At 36.8% G+C, this 25,322-nt stretch overlaps 1 protein-coding gene across 7 annotated transcripts in view; it reads left to right on the forward strand.

Moving 5' to 3' along the window:
- Window positions 1–25,322, forward strand: part of ZMYM2 (zinc finger MYM-type containing 2) — a 129,050-nt gene that overhangs the window by 60,386 nt on the left and 43,342 nt on the right. For all 7 annotated transcript variants that reach the window (XM_055097125.2, XM_055097124.2, XM_055097127.2 and 4 more), the window contains 6 exons: window positions 1,588–1,659; window positions 8,576–8,726; window positions 9,169–9,284; window positions 13,300–13,416; window positions 16,225–16,375; window positions 18,699–18,871. In XM_055097125.2, the coding sequence (XP_054953100.1) occupies window positions 1,588–1,659; window positions 8,576–8,726; window positions 9,169–9,284; window positions 13,300–13,416; window positions 16,225–16,375; window positions 18,699–18,871 (780 nt within the window). The remainder of the gene's footprint in view (window positions 1–1,587; window positions 1,660–8,575; window positions 8,727–9,168; window positions 9,285–13,299; window positions 13,417–16,224; window positions 16,376–18,698; window positions 18,872–25,322) is intronic.

Raw genomic sequence — 25,322 nt, forward strand, 5'->3', positions numbered from 1 at the left:
TTTTATTTGAAACTTCAACATTTTGAGTACTATGGTATTGCCAAGTGGAGTTAAAAGGTCAGCCTCTCTACTTGGCCTCTCTACATCTGTGAGGGAGAAGCAGCTTCTTGTTATTGCTGAGTGGATATGGGAGTTCTGGCTCCTTTCTGGACATTAGCTGATACCACCCTGACTAGAGGAGTAGGAGTTCCTTATACTGTTCCCCACATAACCTCTACTGACACCAAATGATTCTTCTCCAGTGGATAGAGAAAATGTTCTTTGTACTATTATTACATAAATAAAAATTATTTAAAATAGTGTTTCTTTTATTCTTTAAAATTACTTGCATGTTTTATAATTACATACTATATATTCATAATTCATTAGTTAAATAAATAGGTGGGAGTCCATGCCTTACTATTTTACTGATAAAGAGACCCAATTGGATGTGTTTGGAGACAACTACATGAGATGCTATAGTGAATGTCTTCTTTCTCTGCAACCTGGGAGCTAAAATTGTATCATAATCCTTCCTTACTTTCCTCTCACCCCCTTTGTCCTTTGTCTGTTATATTTAACTTAGCTGCCTTTTGTTGTTTATCTGTGCTCTCATTGCTCAATTAGTTTCTGAAGTGTATTGATACACTTAGTTAATAATCTAGATCCTGGCAGTGGAGACTGTATAACGCTTGTCCTGTGCCTTTCAGTAGTTTTCCTTTTCTAGCATAGTATTTTGACTTTCATGGAAAGCAGGAAGCATATCTTTTAAAACTTTTGTGCAAGGAGTAAGGATATGTATTCGTATTATATGCTGGAAACTGTCATATGTGCTTTCAAAAGAATTTCTCAAACATGCCAGACACGGTGGCTCACGACTGTAATCGCAGCACTTTGGGAGGCCCAGGTGGGCCGATCACTTGAGGTCAGGAGTTGGAGACCAGCCTGGCCAACATGGTGAAACCCTGTCTCTACTAAAAATACAGAAACTAGCCAGGCATAGTGGCAGGCGCCTGTAATCCCAGCTACTCAGGAGGTTGAGGTGGGAGAATCGCTTGAACCCAGGAGGCGGAGGTTGCAGTGAGCCAAAATCATGCCACTGCAATTCAGCGTGGGTGACAAAGCAAAAACTCCAACTCAAAACAAAAAACAAAAAACAAAAAAAAAAACAATTTCTCAATCCATTTTGCATATGGTGGAAATTGTAGCTGTATAATCTCCAAATGACTTAATTTAGAAAGCTTCGAGTTTCATTATAAGTGTTAACAGTTTAATAGGTTTTAAAGAGATCTTAGAACACTCCAAATTAGAAGTGATTTTACTCAGAAATTAGAGGTGAGTCAGATCTAAGTGTCTATCTTTAATTCCTTAGCCCATTATTACTGTTTTATCATCATACCATTTTTTTCTAAGATAAAATTATTTGATAATTCTTTAAGTTGGGCAACAGTAGTGGGGACAGGACAGGCAGACATTTTTAAAAGTTGGAATGAGTTTGTAAGTCACAAAATATAATTGAGAAGCAACTTTTACATAATGCTTATTTACCTTTCATGTAGCAGCTATTCTTTATGTGTGTTTATAAAGTCTTTTAAAATCTTTTTTTAGGTAGGTAGCCATCCAAGCTTCCTGAAGGAGGTTCGAGATCACATGCAGGACTCTTTCTTAATGCAGCCTGAGGTAAGCAGGAATGTAAATGGAGTTCAAGGCCTTAACATTTTTGAGCACTGCTACTACTGTCATTAATATGTATCTGAAAAATCTTGTCCAATTTGAAATATATTAAAATTTCCAAACTTAAATTGTATCAAATGATGAATGTTTTATCTCTGAGACATAGATTTCTAATTTCACTAATTTTACATGTATTTTCTTGTGATATGCTCATTTGTCTTTAGATATTTATGTTCTTAGGAAATTATTTTCAGATATTTTTTAGTGCACAATACCTTGTACACAGTAGGCATTTAATAAAGGGATATAAAAATCCTCTCTTTTGTGCCTACCTGAAAAGTTAAAAAAAGAACAAACCCTTTCTTTCAAAAAAATTTCTAAGTCTGTATTCCTGTTAATCCAGATAAATGAATTAGTAATGAGTGTTTAAAATTAGGAAGACTTATTTACATCAGTAAACTATTATTATCAGGTTAGTCAATAGAGTGTATTCAAATTTTGTCTGTTAATGTCCCTTACAGCAAATGAAAAACAATTATTTCTTGTCTAGAATCCAGTACAGGATCATAGACCATTATTATTCCTCTTCTTTTTTTTTTTTTTTTTTGAGACAGAGTTTCGCTCTTGTTGCCCAGGCTGGAGTGCAACGGCACCATCTCGGCTCACCGCAACCTCCGCCCCCTGGGTTCAAGCGATTCTCCTGCCTCAGCCTCGCAAGTAGCTGGGATTACAGTCATGCACCACCACACCCAGCTAATTTTGTATTTTTTTAGTAGAGATAGGGTTTCTCCATGTCGGTCAGGCTAGTCCCGAACTCCTGACCTCAGGTGATCCGCCTGCCTCGGCCTCCCAAGTGTTGGCGTTACAGGCGTGAGCCACCGCGCCCGGCCCATTATTTCTTTAAATATAGTTTTTAGGCCTTTTCCCAACTCTCTTCTTCTGAGACCCCAATTCCAGATAATTCCTGCCACTTTCCCACAGTCACTGAGGCTTGTTTTTTGTTTTTTGGTATTGTTTTGTATTCTTTTTGTACTGTTTTGTATTTATTTTGCATTGTGGTTTGTATTTGTATTGTTTTTCCCTAGTCTTTTTTTCCTTCTGTACTCCATTTTGGAAAGTTTCTATTGCTGTATCTTTAAGTTTGCTGATCTTTTAAAATCACCTGTGAATACCATGCAGCATATTTTTTCAGATGTTACGTTTTTCGTCTCTAAAAGTTCCATTTGTCTCTTTTGTATCTTCAATTTCCTGCCTAATTATGTTCATGTTTTCCTCTACTAATATTTTAATATATTAGCATATTTATAATAGTTCTTTTAACATCTTTGCCTACTGTTTACTTTTTTTTTTTTTGAGATGGAGCCTTGCTCTGTCACCCAGGCTGGAGTGCAGTGGCGTGATCTCTGCTCACTGCAAGCTCCGCCTCCCGGGTTTACGCCATTCTCCTGCCTCAGCCTCCCTAGTAGCTGGGACTGCAGGTGCCTGCCACCATGCCCGGCTAATTTTTTGTATTTTTAGTAGAGGCGGGGTTTCACCGTGTTAGCCAGGATGGTCTCGATCTCCTGACCTCATGATCCGCCTGCCTCGGCCTCCCAAAGTGCTGGAATTACAGGCTTGAGCCACTGCGCCCGGCCTTACTGTTTTCATATCTGCCATTTCTAGATCTGTTTCTATAGTTTGATTTTTTTTTTCTTCTTCTGGGTAATGAGTCATGTTTTCCTGCTTTTTTTTTTTTTTTGACAAAATGCCTGTCATTTTTAAGTTTGATTCAGAATATTGTGAATTTCACATTATTGGTTGCTGGATTTTGTTGTATTATTTTAATTGTTTTGTTGGACTTTGTTCTGGCATCCTGTCAAATTAACCTCGAATTATTTGGATCCTTTTGAGGCTTACTTTTAAGTTTTTGAAAAGACTTTGGTAGAGCAAACTTTAGTCTGGGGCTATTTATTCATACTACCGCGGTGATACCTGGAGAGATCTGAATCATCCCCCGTATTACAAGGTCATCCTACTCTTGAACAGGTAGCAATACAGAGTACTCCTGGCCATGTGTGTTCTTTGGGAATTGTTAGCCTAATGCTTTCTTGTGGTTCTGGGGTTCTTTCTCTGGCCAGACACAGGTGCTTTCTTCTCGTGAATGCACAGATCAGTTTTCAGCCAAAATATGTCTGTAGATGTATTTTTAAGATCAGAGCTTTTTTGTGCAGCTCCATCATCATCAGTACTCTGTTTCCCAAATTCTAGCTGCCTTGAAAGACTTGTGTTTCCTCAACTCAGTGAAACTAGTAAGTAGGCTCTGTTAACCTCCCCTTCCCCCAGCTACTTCTAGGCCTCAAGCTTTGGCAGCCACAGGACTCACTTGATTTGTTTCCCTTTTGTTAGGTATACAGTTCTGTGCTACCTTGTGTGTAGAGTTTGAAAACCATTGTTTTTTTGTGTGTGTGTCTAATTTTCTAGTTGTTAAAGGTGGGTGGGAGGTTTAAATCTAATTTCTGTTAGTTGGGAGTGGAAGTTACCTCTGCTTTAATCTAAATAGTTCCCTAGTTTTTGTTTGTCTTTTATGACTTGACATTTTGAATACCACTTTGGAGAGCATCCCTCAATTCGTGTTTGTTTGATAGTTCCTCAAGATAAGATTGAGGTAATGCATTTTTGGCATGAATACCTCATAAGCGATGTTGTGTCCCTCTTCGTGCACATCAGGAAGCACGTGATGTCTATGTTTTCCATTATTGTGTGTTAACTTGTTTAAGGGGATGTCTGTCAGGTTTCTCCAGGGTAAAGTTGCTATTTTTCCCTTTGTATCTGTTTAAGTTAAGCAAACTTTTCACCCACTATTTTTAGCATCTGTTGTCAATTAGAAAAAAATCCTTAAATTACAAAGTTAGAATAAGTCTGTTAAAAGAAAAATTGTAAATTAAACAGTAATAGAGAAAAGTAAAACATGATGGTATATACATTTTTAAACCGTTTTTTCTCTGCATAGACAAATCTTGCAATATGAAGAGATGATTTCCAGGTTTTATTGAATAAATGAATTGTAATTTTTACTTGAAATTATCTTATTTAGTATAATAAATATTACAATATTATGTCATTGTTTGAGTTTTATTGCCACTTCTTCTAATCAAGGTTCTTCACTATTTCAGTGCTTTGGATTCCTTTGGTAATAAGGACAGATTCATTCTCAGAATGTTATTAAATGCATAAAATACCTATGATTACAAAGACAACCAATTATATCAAAATACAGTTACCAAAATATTTTTTAAATTTTTGAAATGTGCTGCTTTATTTTAATGTATTTAGGAATAAAATCCAGTGGTTAATAACTATAATTTTGAAGTAAAGTTGAATGTAATTGATATATTAAGGGATACTAAGAGTGATATAAAAATTGGGAATTTTTATTTTTGACAGTCATAGGCCCTATTAAACTAATGAAGTAAGTTTGTTGCCTCCAATCAGAGTGAAAGAGAATGTTAAATTTCAGTTAGAGGTTAGTAAATATAAAGGTAATTTCTTTACTGTGCGATGTCACAGACTAAAGTTCATATTGTATTTGAATGTGGCTAGGAAAGTAGATAATATGCAGCCTATATCTTGGGGCGCCATTTCCTAAATTAGATTTGCAGCAGCAGGTACATCAAGCCATTCTTTCTTGATTACCTTCCCATGTGGTCTACTTGATTGGTCCAAATGTACCAAATGAAATATACTTCCTATATGTAGAAGGAAAATTTGGGAGAAGTTGTAAAATCGTGACAGTTTTGACATTCACGTGAAATTGGTTAAAATTAAAATATAAGGTACATCTTTTAAATGAGTAGACTGAAAATGAGCCAGTTTGTCATAAACTTACCCATCATATCTACGTTTTACCTTATCCATATCTTGTTTCACTTGGTTCTATCTCATTCTTTTTCACTGAAATTATACGTAGGCTTATTTTTCCCCATGCCCAAAAAGGGAATATTTTAATTCTGAATTTATTCCACAAAACTTTACATCACTAAATGTGTGTTTATAGGACGCATATAAATTTGTATGAAATTTAAATATGATTATTTTGATTGCTTACATATGAAGCTGAGTAAACATGGCATAAAATTATATTTCCCTTTTGGCTAATGTTCTTTCATTAATTAGTTCTTTGAGGCAGCGGTAGCTGTGCAAGTGGCAGTATTGAAATATTCTCAGTGATTCTGTCATTCTGATAGTACTTTCTCATTTTCTTTTTCTTCTTCTTTTTTTTTTTTTTTGGAGGCAGTCTCACTCTGTTGCCCAGGCTGGAGTGTAGTGGCACGATCTTGGTTCACTGCAGCCTCTGCCTCCCAGGTTCAAGTGATTCTTGTGCCTCAGCCTCTTGAATAGCTGGGACTACAGGCATGCACCACCATGCCTGGCTAACTTTTGTATTTTTAGTAGAGACGGGGTTTTGCCATGTTGGCCAGGCTGGTCTCGAACTCCCAACCTTGTGATCTGCCCACCTCAGCCTCCCAAAGTGCTGGGATTACAGGTGTGAGCCACTGCACCCGGCCTTCATTCTCTTTAGATAAAATTATTTGTCTGTATGAAACAGTTGCCTAACTCCATGTTTACTTGATGTCTTAAAACTGTTACTAATTATTTAATCATTCTGCCAATAAAATCAGCGTTGGGATCACAAATCCAAGGAATAGACTCACTCGGTCAGTTTGAAGAATGTTTCAAATAGAAATCAAATCCATGATTTGATTAGATGGTGGAACTTAATTTATATGAGTAAAAGAATTCTTTGTAGGTGCTGATACATGGAGGCCTTCTACAGACACCTAGTGGGAGCTGATTTTTCTGTCTTGCAAACTTGCAACATAGTGGCAGTTGTCCCGAATATTTTATAGCATTACTAATTTGTACTGTAGTTTCAAGTTTTAAACATTTTATATTCTGTTTCATTGATTTGCTTTGTTTTTGTCCCTTTTCCAGTATAGAAATTTAAGTCATCAAATAGACCTCAGGAAACAAACAAAAAAAAAAGCAGAGCATTCTCTTCTATTATACTTACACATCATAGTGAGATATAATATGTTTGCAGCCATTTTTATTTTTTCCTTGTCACCATTCTTTTGCAGTTGACAAATATTTTTGAAGGAGGACCTATCATTAAAGAATGAGTTGATTTCCACTTTGAAAAGCAAAATTGAGGGCTTCCTTTAGTTGATATTTCAGTAAATGAGGAAGTAGGCAGCGTAAGTGGTTTTAATAAGATGATAATAAACATGCATTCCTGGCACATAAACAGCTATGTTTTCTTATACTTTTTCTATTCGTTTCAAGCTGAAAGACCTTTTTCTTGATGTTGATTGTATTTTTTTGTTTATTTTTACCTTCCATTTATTACCTTCATTTTCTGAAACCCTGTGGTATTTGTGACATTTTTCCATGCAGTGTATTCATTTCAGTTGTTATTTTTGGCCTGATTGTTATCTATAACACCTATTATTTATGCTATCCATGGAACATTTCGAAGCCTTCTTATATTTTCATATTGTATAGATGCTCGTGGGTATGAAGACGGATTTAATTGCAACATGAGGTGGAAAATGGATACAATTATTTTGCAACGTGATTTGTGATATTTGATTTAACTTGACTATGACAGAGTTCTGCAACCACTCAGAGGATCAAAACAACTTGCACTTGAAGGCTAGCCTTTCGTTTTTATTTCTACCTTTTTTTTCTTTTTGTGGAAGATGGGGTCTTGCTGTGTTGCCCAGGCTGTTCTTGAACTCCTGGGCTCAAGCAGTTCTCTACAAAAAAAATACACCCCCACCAAAAAAAAATAGCCAGGCAATTGCTTGAACCCAGGCTGGTCTCAAACTCCTGGGCTCAAGCATTCCACCTCCCTAGGCTTCCCAGTGTGCTGGGATTACAGGTGTGAGCCACACCCTGCCCTCATATTCTTTATCTCCTTTTGTTGTTGTTGTTGGCACACATAGTCATTCATTGCTTAATGACAAGAATATGTTCTGAAAAATGCATCGTTAGACAAGTTTGTTTTGTGAACATCACAGAGTGTACTCAAACAAACCTAAATGGTATAGCTTATTGCTGCTAGGCTATAAGCCTGTACAGCATGTTACTGTAATGAATACTGCAGGCAGTTGTAACACAATGGTAAGTATTTGTGTATCTACATATATCTAAACATAGAAAAGGTACAGTAGAAATATGGCATTACAATCATTGAGTGAAACATCGTTATTTGGCACATTACTGTATTCACTTTTGGCAGGAGGATTAACTTTATTATTATCTATTGATGAATTATTTACTTCATTTTATAGCCAGAAGTCATTTTGAATGTGGTTTAAATTTTTTTAATTCAAAAAATTTTTTATATTTTATTGTGGTTTAATGAGATTTCAAATGTAGTAGATAGGTGATAAATCATTTTTAAGAGAAGTTCCAAGAGTGCTTGGAACAATAGCAGCTCAGTGGGAAAAGGATTTAAAATCTTCAAATTCATTCTTCACCATACTTTTTATTATTAAGGCTTATATTTCATAGCTCCATTTAATTGATTTTGTCAAATGACAAAGAAGTATGTCCTCATTATAAACAAAAAGCACTGTGCCTTTCCTAAATTTTTCAGGTTTTACTTAACTCTATGTAGGGATTCTGTTAAACTAAATATAATAGAGAGAAAAACATTCTGTTTTTGAAGGCGACTTAGCTGATGATCATTGCTTTGTTTGGACCTTAGCAGTTGTTGCATAGTTAATAGTTTGTATGTAGATGAAGACTCATGACTCTAAACCTGTTTAGAGATTAACAGGATTGTTTTGCAGAGGCAAAAAGTGTAATGAAAAATTGGTAATTCTTTTCTAGTTAAGTTGTAGTCTTAAAAATTATCTTTTTATGTTTCAAATTTTAGAAATATGGAAAACTGACAACTTGTACTGGTTGCCGAACACAGTGCAGGTTTTTTGATATGACTCAGTGTATAGGTCCTAATGGATATATGGAGCCATATTGTTCAACTGCTTGTATGAACAGTCACAAGACAAAATATGCAAAATCACAAAGTAAGTTTCACATATTTGGACAGTTAAAAAAACTTTACAACGTAATTAATTTTTGCATAAATACTCTTATTTAATGTTTTTATGCTTGTTTTTAACAGCTTTTTATTTTATATTAATCTTTTTGAAAACTGTTCTAATTATTTTGATTATTCTGTACTACTTTTTTAGTTCTCTTCATGTCTATGTTCTTAACTAAAATTGTTACTCCATCTAAAAAATTACCCAAAACTGAGTTTTTTCTCTATATCTATGTATGTTTTAGTGGCATAATATCAGAGTCTGTTATGACAATATTTTAAAAGTGCACATAATCTTCAGTATTGAAGGTGCAAATAATAATAGTTTATTTTTTAACAGAAACTTCTATGATCTAAGTAGTTAAGATAAAAAAACTTTTTTATTACTTTATAAACAAATCAGATATGTACCTTTTCTTTCCTAGGTTTGGGAATTATTTGCCATTTTTGTAAGCGAAACTCTTTACCTCAATACCAAGCCACAATGCCTGATGGAAAACTGTACAACTTTTGCAATTCCAGTTGTGTGGCTAAATTTCAGGTTTGTCGTTTATTTTGCATAACCCATGCCCCCAATAAAATACACATAGAAAATAATCAGTGTAATATAATATGCTTTATCTTTATTTTATCTTAATTTTTACGTAGCTTGTTGAGGGCCAAATTGGAAGGTGGATATCCTAGTCACAGAATATGTGGCTGTACCAGTTTTCTATTTTAGACTGGATAGTCTAATTGAGATTATAATTATTACTCTGATACAGATTTTGAAGGAAAAGAAATTTTAATATAGTTCAGTGCTGATGTGTAGTTTTTTCTTGTTAGATAGTTTGAATAAAATGTGAACCGTAAGGGGAACTCTTATGTGACAAACGGATAGAGGACCTAGATGTATTTAGCCTAGAAGTCATAAGAATACTTGCTTTCTTCATATGTTAGAAATGGACCATGTAAAGAGGGAATTAGATTTTTTACACTAGGCCTTAATTTAATACAAGATCAGTTTTAGGGAGACATTTTTCATTTTGGTAAATGTAAAGAAAGACTTGCTAACATAGTTTTTCAAATTTGGAGTATGGATAGTCTCAGAAGATAGATTCTTGGAAGCGTTCAAACTTAACCTGGTTGACCACTAGGAAGGAATAGTTTAGAGGGAATTCAAGCATTAGTTAGGTGATACGATTAGGTTTACCTGTTGTGTGTGAAAATTTCAGGGTATTACCCAAAGGTTCAAACCCGTGCATAAAGCCATGCTTCATGAGTTAATTCATCCAACAATTCTGCTTTATTCCAGGTACTGTGCTCTATGTTAATTTATTTAAACTGCAAATATAGTTTCTTAAGTATAATAGTTACTATATCACTTATTAGTATTTAAATTGAGGTGTTTTTGAATTCAAATGAATGTCAGTTTTTGTTAATAGTAATATTTTCACTGAGCTTAGGTGATAAACCACGTTTAAGACTTAACTTGTTATTTCAGAAGTTGGGATCATGGCCATTGATACATCCTTACAGTGGTAGATATTGCTTTTGCCTTGTTGGCTTTTCTTAAACTAGAAATTAAGGAATAATTATTAATTAGAAGAGAGGAAGACAGTGTCTATAGCATGCTACTTGTCAGATCTTGAACTTTGTTTTTTGATATTGTTGGATAAACTAAACTGATAATTGAAAATGTTGTAACTACCCTTTTCATTTAATTGAAACTTGTATCACCCATGATTTGATAAGATCCTCTGTATATGTACATTGTATATTTTAAGATATACAGTTACCCCTCGATATCCATGGGCAAGTGGTACCAGGATCTCCTGCAGATATAAAATTCCAGGATGCCCAAATCCCTTATATAATATGGCATAGTATTTGCATGTAACCTACAGTGCAAGTCTTCCTGTGTACTTTAAATCACATCTAGATAACCCTTAATATCTAATGCCATGTAAATGCTATGTAAAGAGTTGTTATACTGTATTGTTTAGGCAATAATGACAAGAAGAAAATGACTGTACATGTCCATACACGTGCAATCATCTTTTTTTTTTTTTTAATTTTTGATCCTCTGTTGGTTGAATCCATGGATATGTAGGACCGACTGTACTTAATTTAGGCTCTTATTTTGAGGAATACATCCAGATAGGCCTACAGGCAGCTTCATCTCTCTGCATATAAATAATACAAAATTGACAGAAAAGCAACATTTTTCCCTTTATCATAAAGCAAACCATATATTTTGAACTTTATATCTTCATTAGATGTTTTTCCTTTTAAAAGTAAGATAACAGGATAGTATTCCCTCTTAGTCCATTCAGACTGCTATTACAGAATACCTTAGACTGGTAGCTTATAAATAGAAGTTTGTTTCTCATAGTCGGGAGGTTAGTAAGTCCAAGATAAGGCACTGGCAATTTGTTGTCCGTTGAAGATCTATTCCTCATAGATGGTACCTTCTTGCTGTGTCCTCACATGGTGAAGGTAGCGAATGAGCTCCCTCAGGCTTCTGTTATGAGAGTACTGACTGATTAGATCACGAGGGTGGAGCTCTAATGGTCTGATCACCTTTTCAAAGCCCCTGCCTCTTCTAATACTGTCACCTTGGGGTTTAGGATTTCAGCCTATGAATTTGTGGGGGAACACCAATATTCAGACTGTAGCATATTCCATTTGTTTTGAAAGACTAGTTAACTTTAATGGGGCTCAAATTTTTTGGAAACGCTAAGAGTAATGTTGGCTTTTATTTTTTAAATTTATTCATCTGATAGTCTTAAATCTGTATATTTTATTTTTCACAAACTTAGTGTTGTACAGTGTGTGCAGAAGTTTTAAAAATGGTAGTTTTTTCTCCTTCCACTGTACATTGAATGGCTAGTTTTTATTAACCGTTTCATGCATTAAGGTTATATGTAATATATGAGTAATATGGTTTAAAAAATGATAATTAAATACCAGTGTCCTCACCATTCAGATTAGGAATTAGAAAAAATCTGTCAGTGTCCATGTATGCTTATATTGTGTCTTATTCTGTAAATTTTTTTTTTTTGGAGACAGAATCTCACTCTGTCGCCCAGGCTGGGGTGCAGTGGCATGATCTCGGCTCGCTGCAATCTCTGCCTCCTGGGTTCAAGTGATTCTGCCTCAGCTTCCCAAGTAGCTGGGATTACAGGCACCTGCCACCATGCCTAGCTAATTTTTGTATTTTCAGTAGAGACGGACTTTCGCCACATTGGCCAGGCTGGTCTCGAACTCCTGACTTCCAGCGATCCGCCTGCCTCTGCCTCCCAAAGTACTGGGATTACAGGTGTGAGCTATGACGTCCAGTCTGTAAATTGTTTTAACTTTAAAAAAAAAGGAATAGTAAAATTCCTCTTATGAATACCAGTGTGTAAATCTTTTTTCTCCTAACTTTGAAGAAGAAGTGATCAATTTTTAAATGTAACATAGGCCGATTTCTTTTCCTCTTTTTTTTTTTTTTTTTTTTTTTCTCAGATGGAGTCTCGCTCTGTCACCCAGGCTAGAATGCAGTGGTGTGATCTCGGCTCACTGCAACCTCCGCCTCCTGGGTTCAAGTGATTTCCCCTGCCTCAGCCTCCCAAGTAGCTGGGATTACAGGCATGCACCACCATGCTCAACTAATTTTTTTTTCTTTTTTTTGAGACGGAGTCTCGCTCTGTCGCCCAGGCTGGAGTGCAGTGGCGTGATCTCGGCTCACTGCAAGCTCCGCCTCCTGGGTTCACGCCATTCTCCTGCCTCAACCTCCTGAGTAGCTGGTACTACAGGCACCTGCCACCACCCCCAGCTAATTTTTTGTATTTTTAGTAGAGACGGGGTTTTACCGTGTTAGCCAGGATGGTCTCGATCTCCTGACTTCGTGATCCGCCCGCCTTGGCCTCCCAAAGTGCCGGGATTACAGGCATGAGCTACCACGCCTGGCCTAATTTTTGTAGTTTTAGTAGAGACGGGGTTTTGCCATGTTGACCAGGCTGGTCTCGAACTCCTGACCTTGGGTGATCTGCCCGTCTTGACCTCCCAAAGTGCTAGAATTACAGATGTGAGCCACTGCGCCTGGCCAACATAGGCCTATTTCACTGGTAGACTTGGAATGAAAATTATAGTAGGGATGCAGTGGCACAAAACATTAGTAAATTAAATATTTGATGATTATTGGAGATAGCAATAAGAACTAGGTTTTTGTTCTTTTTGTTTTTTTAAACTTCTGTTAGTTCAGAACATGGGCAACTTAACCTCACTATTATTTGCTTACTGTTACTTCCTTACATTTTCTTAAGTGAACAGATGATGATTGAATGTATGATTTTTTCTTATTTTAGGTAAATAATAATTCTGTGGTTAAAAATTAAATTTAATTTCAATTTTATAAAACTAACATATACTATAATTTTTAAGGACAAAATTTGGAAATGAGTTTTATGTGCTGAAAAGATATCTAAGCAAGATGTATATTACTTTCTGGACATCGTAGATATATGACAGTAATCACAAATAGAAATTCAAACATACATGTCAGGCTTAGTATCTTTTGTTCTTTGTTTTAGGCTCTAAGTATGCAGTCATCTCCAAATGGCCAGTTTGTAGCGCCAAGTGATATTCAGTTGAAATGCAACTACTGCAAAAATTCCTTTTGTTCAAAACCAGAAATCCTGGAATGGGAGGCAAGTTGTATTTTGTAATGTGTGTTATCTAGTGCTAAAAAGAAAGTCTAGTAAAATAAGTGTTGTATTTCCATCTGGAAACCTATTTCTTGGTAGATAAAAATATGCTTTTCAGATTTTTTTTTATGATTGGATTATTTATTCTCATGTGGGAGTGGAAAACCAACAAAGGATCTATGTCTTTTTAGGTCCAAGAAAAATTACTGAAGTCATATTCCTGATATATTGTATAAGTTCATAATAGTGTACAGAATGTCACTTTGTTTAGCTACGTACCTAGAGCAATTGTCTTTCCTTTTTTTGTCCCATGTTTCTCCCTGTCCTGTATTATCTGAGAACGATATTTTCTATCACTCAGTAGCTGTACATATTAGAATGTATTAGTCATATACCACATTGTCATTTATAAAATGATACAATTCTGTAATTTTTTTTTTTTTCTTTTTCTTTTTTTCTCAGAGTCTTGCTGTGTTGCCCAGGCTGGAGTGCAGTGGCACGATCTCGGCTCACTGCAATCTCTGTCTCCTCAGTTGAGGTGATTCTCCTGCCTCAGCGTCCCAAGTAGCTGGGAATACAGGTGGGCACCACCATGCCCAGCTAATTTTTGTATTTTTAGTAGAGACGGGGTTTCACCATGTTGGCCAGGCTGGTCTTGATCTCCAGACCTCAACTGATCCGCCCACCTCAGCCTCCCAAAGTGCTGGGATTACAGGCATGAGCCACCATGCCCGGCCATAATTGTGTTTTAATAAAACAATAGTGGCCTATGAATCCCACTACAAGTTTATTTTCTTTTCCCTTTTTTCATTAGTTTACTGATTTGCTTTGACATGTCTCCATTAGCAATAACGCTGATGATTGACTTTTATTTCATAAGGGGGCAGTAATAGATGGATACATGGACAAGACTGCCCAGGCTGCCCATTGCTTTCTTGAGCAATGCTTGCCTTTGGCCATTGTTTCTTTTCACTGCTTTAGGGGTGGGGCAGGGTGGGAGGTAGTGCATGGAGTATATGATAAAATGGTATACAAGATTTAGAAGATGTAGTATTAACACTGTTCTTGAGCCAGAATTTATTAGGAGCTGTTGGTGAGTCATTCAGTAACTAAGTCTTAAGTGAAAGGTGGTACCCAGAACTGGATTACATGATTTTTTTCTGTCTTTTTTTTGAGATGGAGTCTCGCTCTGTTGCCCAGGCTGGAGTACAATGGCGTGATCTTGGCTCACTTCAACCTCCACCTCCCAGGTTCAAGCGATTCTCCTGCCTCAGTTTCCCAAGTAGCTGGGATTACAGACGCCTGCCACCACGCCTGGCTAATTTTTGTATTTTTAGTAGAGATGGGGTTTCACCATGTTGGCCAGGCTGGTCTTGAACTCCTGGCCTCAGGCAGTCCGCCCGCCTCAGCCTCCCAAAGTGCTGGGATCACAGGCATGAGCCACCGCACCCAGCCTGGATTACATGATTTCTAAAGTACTTTGGAAACCTGAAATTTCATTTTAACAGTTTAATGACTGGAACATTTTTTAGTTTATTATTTGCTTTGGTGCTGTCTCCAGATCATTTAAACCAATCCCTATTTGAGACTGTTGTTGGCATCCAGTGATGATTTTTAGTGACTGATAACCTTTAAGTAACAGCAGTAAGAATGAAGGCCCAGTAAGAGGTAATAAAGGAGTGATGAGGGAATGAAGAAAGAAATCCATTAGCAAGCATACAGAATAATAGTGTCATATAGAAAATGAAGATCCTGCATACACTGAATTTTGATACTAGATCAAAATGAGGTCCTTTTCACTGCATTTATGTCAATGCTACTCCACTTCTGTAGTTGTTTTGGTGTATTGCTTTTATTTACATGGAGGTTAAGTGTTAGAAGCAGTTAAGGGACACTGCCACACTGAATGAGAGTTGAGCGTGTCCCCCTGGGAGATTGAGAATTCAGTGGTCTCTTTCTCCTCACTCCATGTGGCTTCTTTGTTGCCTTCCTCCTTCTATAAATTACATAGTCATAATGGGGCAACTTTCCACTAATGATTGCCTTACTACTTGAGTTGATTCCCAGACTCCCTCACCTTCCTTATTCTGGTCTTCACATGTCTTTGCTAACGTAAAGTAAATGGTTTAGACTTAGTCTGTAGCCTGCTCAATAATGAGAGAAAAGCTGCCTCCCTGGAAGTTTTAACTTGTTCATACCTGCTTGGGTTAATATTTGAAAAGTAGCTCTGGCTATTGTGGGTTTGGGCCCAGGAGAAACAAATTATTACTAATCGTGTTCCATTCAAGGGAAACAACTCAGTCTCAAGTTCAGCAGCACGCTGTGTGATGGCACCAAATTGAATACTTCATCCATGATACATCTGTTACTATTAAGGTGTGTGGTAGGAATGTGATGGAGCCTACTTGTTTATACTCAACAAAGAATTTTTCTTTTTGACTGAAAATATTATTAGTGCCATAATTTTTATCTTTCTTTTGTTTACCTATGCTGTATTTTCCATCATTTTCTTCCCATTTCTCCAATTATGTTAGCAACACCAGTCTATCATCTTATTTAGTGATACTTTTACTTCCATTAAGTAATTTTAGGGTAGCTAATGGCACTGAATTTTGTGGAGCTATGTTTAAATTTGGCAGTGAATTGGTTAAACTAGGCATCCATGGCCTGTAGGAAATCTATCCCCAAGGATCTTAACATTAAATAGGTAAATGATTTAACTTTGCTTCTGTAAAAGTGGCGTGTTTATTTCTTAAGCTTTTTCTTGAGGTGGTCGTCATATACTTACCAAGGTTCCCATTGTGCATTTAGAACAAAGTGCATCAGTTCTGCAGCAAAACTTGTTCAGATGACTATAAGAAGTTGCATTGCATAGTTACATATTGCGAATACTGTCAAGAGGAGAAGACTCTTCATGAAACAGTAAATTTCTCTGGCGTTAAGAGACCTTTCTGTAGTGAAGGCAAGTTGCATATACAGTGTTGTTCATAACATTTATTGATATTTAATGTTTTTTGCCAAAACAATATATCCAGAGTGGCTGCACAATTTTAATGTAGTTGAACAAAAAAAATTGAGTTTACGTTTCTACTGACTTGTTTCGTTATTTTATATGTGTTTGTAGATCTGGGCTTCAAGATGGTTTTATCTCTAAAAATTTGGTAACCTCTTATTTCATTAAAGTTTTAGAATAAAATAAAAGCATTTTCATGCCATGTTATTTCTAAACCTACATGTTGTGGTCTGAAAGTTGGTTTTCCAAGTGGTTTAAAATTGTTTTCCATTAGCTCCATTTTCCCTGTGCAGCTTACTACCTAACCTGCAAAGGTTTTCAATATGTATACCAGAAAGAAAATCACATATGGCAGTACTAAAATGGGAAGATACTTTTAGGTATTCAATTTGGGGTGCCAGGGAAACACTGGGTTCTGTTTTAGTATGTTCAAGAATTCCCTTTCCTCTTATCTACACTTTTGCTGCTCTGGTGCCAGGCAGCAGATTATACAGATGAATTCAAATTCTAAATCTACTTATCCAGAGATAGGAACTAGGATTGTAGCTATGGGTTTTGGGGTTGTGTTATTCCTGCTCCCAATGTGACATTCTTGCTCTAAGCTGGCTTTCACTTTCTATCTTTCTTTGGTCCATGGCACTGAACTCCCAGCTTTCCTGTCTGCTATCTTCACCTATAATTTTTTAATGAGGAATATTTTTTTCTGGATCTGCTTTTTCTATGGATTCCTGACTGCTAGTTTGGAGTAAGAGAAAGGTGGGAAAATCCTAAATGTCAGCAGTAGAGAATGACAGCAAAATAAAAAGATTTACTAACTAGTGCGTTCATTTACAGTCTTAACATGTAATGTAAAGTCATGTCCGTAAGAGGGTGCTGCTTGCTTATAAAACAAGGCATTCCTATTTAAATTTAATTTTGTACATTTCACCTGGAATGGAAAGTAACCATGTTTCGCTGTTATTTAAGAGTAAAGCTATAATGAAAAATGACAAATCTTACAATGTTTCATTGAAAAGATTGATTCTGAATTAGTCTTTTTACATTTGAGTTGTGCCATGACATTCTTACTGATTCATAAATCTGAACATGCTGATGTTGATTGCTCATATATGTCATTAATTGTCTACCATTTGGATTATATGGACTTTACTAAAATGAATAGACAATTAGCAGCAAATAGGTAATTGACATTCAAGAAGATAATTTTCAGTTGGAGGGATTTATACATTCAGATCGGTAATAGCATGTTGAAAAAGAATGTGTGGTTTTTTTTCCTGTTAAATGACATATTTTTTGCTTTCTCTTACTGCACCTAGTTCTCTGCTAGAACCTGTCAGAAATAACAAAACACATAATACCTAGTACTACCATCAAACTCTAGTTAGATAAAACTAATAAAGGTAAATTTTAAAGAATATTTTAAAATATAGTTCAAGGTAACAGAAGTCATAGGATAGTACATAAATGATTGCTAAATAAATTTTATAGAAAACAATTGCAGTTCCTGTTTGCAGACAGGAAATGTCATTTTAAACTAGGTTGATGGTGGGCAGCATTTGTGGTAGGGGTATAATTTGAGGTCCTTATGAAAGGATGAATAGGATTTTAGTAGATAACATGTAAGTCATTCTGCTTACATAGCACAGTATAAGTATAGAGTATTATGTGATCCTCGTAGAGGTGTTATAGGGAATAAATAAGGATATGTAAAAATACTTAATGCGTTTATGTAGTAGAAAAAAGACATATTTCGTTAAAGGACTAGATAACAAAAGTATTTTCTCTGGGCAAGTCAATAAATCTGTTTTATTTTTCTGAAGGTCCATGTAAGAGAGGTAAGCTTGAAAAATTGGCTACAATGCCCACTTAAGTTGAATATCTCTATACATTTACTCAGAGCCTCTCAGTAGTCTACATTGTTCCTTTTTCTAAAATGCCTATTTGTGGTATGCTTAGTTTGATACTTAAGATTCTATCTGTCTATTTCCCAGGCCCAAGCAAGATTCTGTTTAAATAGAACAAATAAAATAATTCTGAGACATTACTAGATTTTAATGTCTTGAAACATTATTTTAACCCACATGTTAGATAATATGTTATCTAATAAAATATCCCATATTCTGTTCTAATTTTTATAGGTTGATATTGATTACAGTAGATTTTATAGTTTTGATCAGGAGAGGAAAAATCTTGACCAATTAAGATCTGTCTCTGCTCAATAATTAGTTTTCATGTGTTTTTTGTTTTAATATATAAATCTTATATTTTTCAGGCTGCAAATTATTATACAAACAGGATTTTGCCAGACGTTTAGGATTGAGATGTGTTACTTGCAACTATTGTTCTCAGCTATGTAAGAAGGGAGCAACTAAAGAACTCGATGGTGTTGTGAGAGATTTCTGCAGTGAAGATTGCTGTAAAAAATTTCAGGATTGGTACTACAAGGCGAGTAACTCCTTTATTACAGCAGCTACTTTAACCAGTCTTAAAAAACGTTGTAGCTGTTACCATTACAAATCTGGCAACTCATTTATTTTAAAAATGTACACACTTAAGGCCCAGCCCTGATAATACTATTCATTAAAATTGTCTTGTCATTTCTGCTTGTTTGAAGTAGCATTTTTATCTCTTTTTTTAATAACTTAAGCATTACCAAAAGATTAGGATATACCTATATTTTCAGCATTGTAGTTTAACAAAATGGATTGTTTTTCTAAAATTTGTTGTGTCTTTATTTCACTAAGTAGAATTTTTTTTTTTTTTTTTGAGATGAAATCTCTGTCGCCCAGGCTAGAGTGCAGTGGCACCATCTCGGCTCACTGCAGCCTCCACCTCCCAGGTTCAGGCAATTCTTGTGCCTCAGCCTCCCAAGTAGCTGGGATTACAGGCGCATGCCACCACGCCCAGCTAATTTTTATTCTTTTAGTAGAGACAGGGTTTCACCGTGTTGGCCAGGTTGGTCTCGAACTCCAGTGATCTGCCCACCTCAACCCCAAAGTGCTGAGATTACAGGCGTGAGCCACCAATGCCCAGCTAAATAGAAATACTTTCAACTATGTTATCAGTGTTGAATGTTAGCAGGTAATTGTTTTGGATACTTGAGATATATTTTAAAAACATCTTGCTCTTTTTTGGCTTTTTGCCTTTTTAATTGTGAGTTTTGGGGGACTTTAAAATTGAAAAGAACACTAAATAGAGACCAGAAACATTTAATTTGAAACCATAAATGTGTGTATGTGTATGTGTCATACTAAATCCACTTTAAAAATTTAACTTTTAGGTTCAGGGGTACATGTGCAGGTTTTTTATATAGGTAAATTTAGGTCATGGTAAATGATGGGTAAATGACCAAACATGACCCAAATTTACCAAAGTAAAAATTTGGGTCATGTTGTACTGATTATTTTATCACCCAGATATTAAGCCTAGTACCCATTAGTTATTTTTCCTGATTCTTTCCCTCCTCCTACCCTCCACTCTTTCATAGGCCCCAGTGTCTGTTGTTCCCCTGTATGTGTTTGTGTTCTCATCATTTAGCTCCCACATATAAGTGAAAACATGCAGTATTTGCTTTTTTCTTTTCCTGTGTTAATTTGCTAAGGATAATGGCCTCCAGTCCTATCCATGTTCCTGCAGGGTATATAATCTCTTTTTTATTGCTGCATAGTATTCCATGGTATATATGAACCACATTTTCTTTATCCACTCTACTATTGGTAGGCATTTAGGATGACTCTAGGTGTTTGCTGTTGTGAATAGTGCTGCAATGAACATATGTGTGCATGCTTTTTCTGTGCAGAAGCTCTTTAATTAAACCCCATTTGTCAGTTTTTGCTTTTGTTGCAGTTGCTTTTGGCATCTTAATCTTTGCTGGTTCCTATGTCCAGAATGGTATTGCCTAGGTTGGCTTCAGGGGTTTTTATAGTTTTGGGTTTTACATTTATTAATCCATCCTGAGTTAATTTTTGTATATGGTGTAAGGAAGGGGTCCAGTTTCAGTCTTCTCCATATGGTTAGCCAGTTATCCCAGCACCGTTTATTGAATAGGGAATCCTTTTCTCATTGCTTGTTTTTGTCAGGTTTGTCGAAGATCAGATAGTTGTAGGTGTGCGGCCTCATTTCTGGGCTCTCTATTCTGTTCCATTGGTCTATGTGTCTGCTTTTGTACCGGTACCATGCTGTTTTGGTTACTGTATCCCTGTAGTATAGTTTGAAGTCAGGTGGCATGATTCCTCCAGCTTTGTTCTTTTTGCATTTTGCTTAGGATGGCCTTGGCTATTTGGGCTCTTTTTTGGTTCCATAGGATTTTAAAAGTTTTTTTTTTTTTTTTGTTCTGTGAAGAATGTCATTGGTAGTTTAATGGGAATAGCATTGAATCTGTAAATGGCTTTGGGCAGTATGGCTATGTTAATGATATTGATTCTTTTTATCCATGAGCATGGAATGTTTTTCCATTTGTTTGTGTCATCTCTGATTGCTTTGAGCAGTATTTTGTAGTTCTTGTAGAGATTTTTCACCTCCCTGATTGGCTGTATTCCCAGGTATTTTATTCTTTTTGTGGCAATTTTCAATGAGATTGTGTATCTAATTTGACCCTCAGCTTGATTGTTGTTGGCATACAGAAAAGCTAGTGATTTTTGTACATTGATTTTGTACCCTTTGCTGAAGTGGTTTATCAGCTGAGGGAACTTTTGGGCTGAGCCTATGGAGTTTTCTAGATATAGGATCATGTCATTTGTGAACCGGGAAAGTTTGACATCCTCTCTTCCTATTTGGATGCCCTTTATTTCTTTCTCTTTCGTGATTGCTCTGGCCAGGACTTCCAATACTGTGTTGAACAGGAGTGGTGAGAGAGGGCATCCTTGTCTTACACCAGTTTTCAAGGGGAATGCATGCTTCCAGCTTTTGCCTGTGCAGTATGATGTTCGCTGTGTGTTTGTCATAGATGACTCTTATTATTTTGAGGTATATTTCTTCAATACCTAGTTTATTGAGAGGTTTTTTTTTTGACATGGCGTCTCTCTCTGTTGCCCAGGCTGGAGTGCAGTGGCGCCATCTTGGCTCACTGCAAGCTCCGCCTCCCAGGTTCACGTCATTCTCCTGCCTCACCCTCCCGAGTAGCTGGGACTGCAGGCGCCCGCCACCATGCCCAGCTAATTTTTTTGTGTGTTTTTAGTAGAGATGGGATTTCACCATGTTAGCCAGGATGGTCTCGATTCCCTGACCTTGTGATCTGCCCATCTCAGCCTCCTAAAGTGCTGGGATTACAGGCGTGAGCCACCGTCCCCAGCCTATTGAGTTTTTAACGTGAAGGATGTTGAATTTTATTGAAAGACTTTTCTGCATCTATTGAGATAATCATGTGGTTTTTGTCTTTAGTTCTGTTTATGTGATGAATCACATTTATTGATTTGCGTATATTGAACCAAACTTGCATCCCAGTGATAGAGCCTACTTGATCATGGTGAATAAGCCTTTTTGATGTGCTGCTGGATTTGGTTTGGCAGTATTTCGTTGAGGATTTTGGCGTTGATGTTCATCGAGGATATTGACTTGAAGTTTTCTTTTCTGGTTGTGTCTCTGCCAGGTTTTGGTATCAGGATGATGCTGGCCTCATAGAATGAGTTAGGGAGAAGTCCCCCCTCCTCAATTTTTTGGAATGGTTTCAGTAGGAATGATACCAGCTCTTCTTTGTACATCTGGTAGAATTGTGTTGTGAATCCATCTGGTCCTGGACTTTTTTTGGTTGGTAGGGTATTTATTACTGATTCAATTTCGGAGCTCATTGTTGGTTTGTTCAGGGCTTCAGTTTTTTCCTGGCTCAGTCTTGGGAGGGTGTATGTGTCCAGGAATTTGTCCGTTTCTTCTAGATTTTCTAGTTTATGTGCACAGAGGTGTTCATTACAATCTCTGGTGGTTATTTGTATTTCTGTGAGGGTAGTGGTAATAATATCCCCTTTATTGTTTCTAATTGTGTTTATTTGGGTCTTCTCTCTTTTCTTTATTAGTCTAGCTAGCAGTCTGTCTATTAATCCCCCCAACCCCCGCACGCAAAAAAAAAAAAAAAAACACTCCTGGATTTATTGATCTATTGAATGGTTTTTCATGTCTCAGTCTCCTTCAGTTCAGCTCTAATTTTGGTTATTTCTTGTCTTCTGCTAGCTTTGGGATTGGTTTTCTCTTGGTTCTCTAGTTCTTTTAGTTGTGATGTTAGGTTGTTAAATTGAGATCTTTCTAACTTTTTGATGTGGGCATTTAGTGCTACAAATTTCCCTCTCAACACTGCCTTAGCTGTGTACCAGAAATTCTGGTACGTTGTATCTTTGTTCTTATTGGTTTCAAAGAATTAACTGGTTTCTGCCTTAATCTCATTATTTACCCAAAAGTTGTTCAGAACAGGTTATTCAATTCCCATGTAATTGTAAGGTTTTGAATGGATTTCTTAGTCTTGACTTCTAATTTGATTGTACTGTGATCCAAGAGACTTTTGGTTATGATTTCAGTCCTTTTGCATTTACTGAGGAATGTTTTATATGGATTATGTGATCAATTTTAAGAGTATGTGCCATGTGACAGTGAGAAGAATGTATATTCTGTTGTTTTGGGGTGTCCATTTGATTCTATGCTGAGTTCAGGTCCTGAATATCTTTATTAATTTTCTGCTTTGACGATCTGTCTGATACTGTTATTGGAGCATTGTCTGGGAGTCTAAGTCTCTTTGTACATCTCTAAGAACTTCCTTTATGAATCTGGGTGCTCCTGTGTTGGGTGCATTTATATTTAGGATAGTTAGGTCTGATGGTTCAATTGAACCCTTTACCATTATGTAATGACCTTCTTTGTCTTTTTTGATCTTTGTTGGTTTAAAGTCTGTTTTGTCTGAGGCAACCCCTGCTTTTCTCTGGTTTCCATTTGCTTGGTAGATTTTTCTCCATCCCTTTATTTTGAGCCTATGTGTGTCATTGCATGTGAGATGAGTCTCTTGGAGATAGCATACCAATGGGTCTTGTTTCCTTATCCAAGCCACTGTGTACCTTTTAATTGGGGCATTTAGCCTGTTTACATTTAAGGTTAGTATTGATATGTGTGGCTTTGATCCTGTCATCATGATGTTAGCTGGTTATTTTGCAGACTTGTTTATGTGGTTGCTTTATAGTGTCACTTGTCTGTGTACTTGTGTGTTTTTGTAGTGGTTGTTAATGGTCTTTCCATATTTAGTGCTTCCTTCAAGAGCTCTTATAAAGCAGGTCTGGTGGTAACAAATACCTTCAGATTTTGCTTGTCTGAAAAGGATCTTATTTCTGCGTTACTTAATGATGCTTAGTTTGGTGGGATATGGAATTCTGGTTGGCAGGTGGCACTGGTGTTAAATTAAAAAAAAAAGGGTTGAATATTGGCCCCCAATCTCTTCTGGCTTGTAGGGTTTCTGCTGAGAGATCTGCTATTAGTCCGATGAGTTTCCGTTTGTAGGTGACCTGACCTTTCTCTCTAGCTGCCTTTTAACATTTTTTCTTTCATTTCAACCTTGGAGTATCTGATGATTATGTGCCTTGAGAATGATCTTTTTATGAAGTATGATACTGGGGTTCTCTACATTTCCTGAATTTGAATGTTGGCCTCTCTAGCTAGGTTGGGAAGTTCTCATGGATGATATCCAGAAATATGTTTTCCAAGTTGCTTATACTCTCCCCATCTCTTTCAGGGACACCAGTTGAGTTATAGATTTGGTCTCTTTACGTAATGCCATATTTCCTGGAGGTTTTGCTCGTTCCTTTTTATTCTTTTTTATTCTTTTTCTCTGTATTCTTGTCTGTCTTATTTCACAAGGCCAGTCCACCAACTCTGAGAGTCTTTCTTCCGCTTGGTCTATTTTGCTATTAATACTTATGATTGCCTTATGAAATTCTCGTAGTGTGTTTTTCAGCTCTATCAGGTCAGTTACATTCTTTTCTATACTGGGTATTTTGTCTGTAAGCTCCTGCTTACCTTGTTCCTAGGATTGAGTTTCAGTGTGCTCCTGCTTCTCAGTGATCTTCATGCCTTTCCATATTCTGAATTCTATTTCTGTTATTTCAGCCATCTCTGCCTGATTCAGAACCCTTACTGGAGAGGTAGTACAGTTATTTGGAAGAAAGAAGGCACTCTGGCTTTTTGAGTTGTCAGGGTTCTTGTGCGAGTTCTTTTTCATCTTTGTGGGCTTACATTCCTTCAACCTTTGAAGTTGCTGACCTTTGCTTTTTTTTATTATTTTTTTATTTTTTTGAGATAGGGTCTTGCTATATTGCCCAGGCTGGAGTGCCGTGGCATGATCTTGGCTTACTGCAGCGTCCACCTGCCAGGTTCAAGTGATTGTCCTGCCTCAGCTTCCTGAGTAGTTGGGATTAGGGGCACATGCCACAACACCCAGCTCATTTTTGTATTTCTAGTAGAGATGGGGTTTCACCATGTTGGCCAAGCTGGTCTCGAACTCCTGACCTTAAGTGATCCACCTGCCTCTGCCTCCCAAAGTGCTGGAATTACAGACATGGACCACTGTGCCCAGCCAATTTTTTTTTTATTGTATCCTATATTTGATGACCTTGAGGGTTCAACTGTGGAATAAGGTGGCTTCAGCCAAGTGACTGTGTTCTGGAAGGTTTTAAGGGACCGGTGCTAAGTTCCTAACTCCTGGACTGTGTGCTTTAACTCCGGGGTACTTATATCAGTCTCAACTTTATTCTGTCTCCTGGAGCGTAGGTATCCACTGTGCTGGGGAGACTGACGTGTTTGGGGCCGCTGATCACTACACTCGTTGGATGGTGTCAGTCAAAGCATTTGGTAGTGCGGTGACAGCAGGATCCATCCGCATTGGCATGTGCCAGCAGCAGTGCAGCGTGATGGGGTGCACACTTGTTGG

Source organism: Pan paniscus, chromosome 14 (genome assembly GCF_029289425.2).
Source record: "Pan paniscus chromosome 14, NHGRI_mPanPan1-v2.0_pri, whole genome shotgun sequence".
Lineage (NCBI taxonomy): Eukaryota > Metazoa > Chordata > Mammalia > Primates > Hominidae > Pan > Pan paniscus.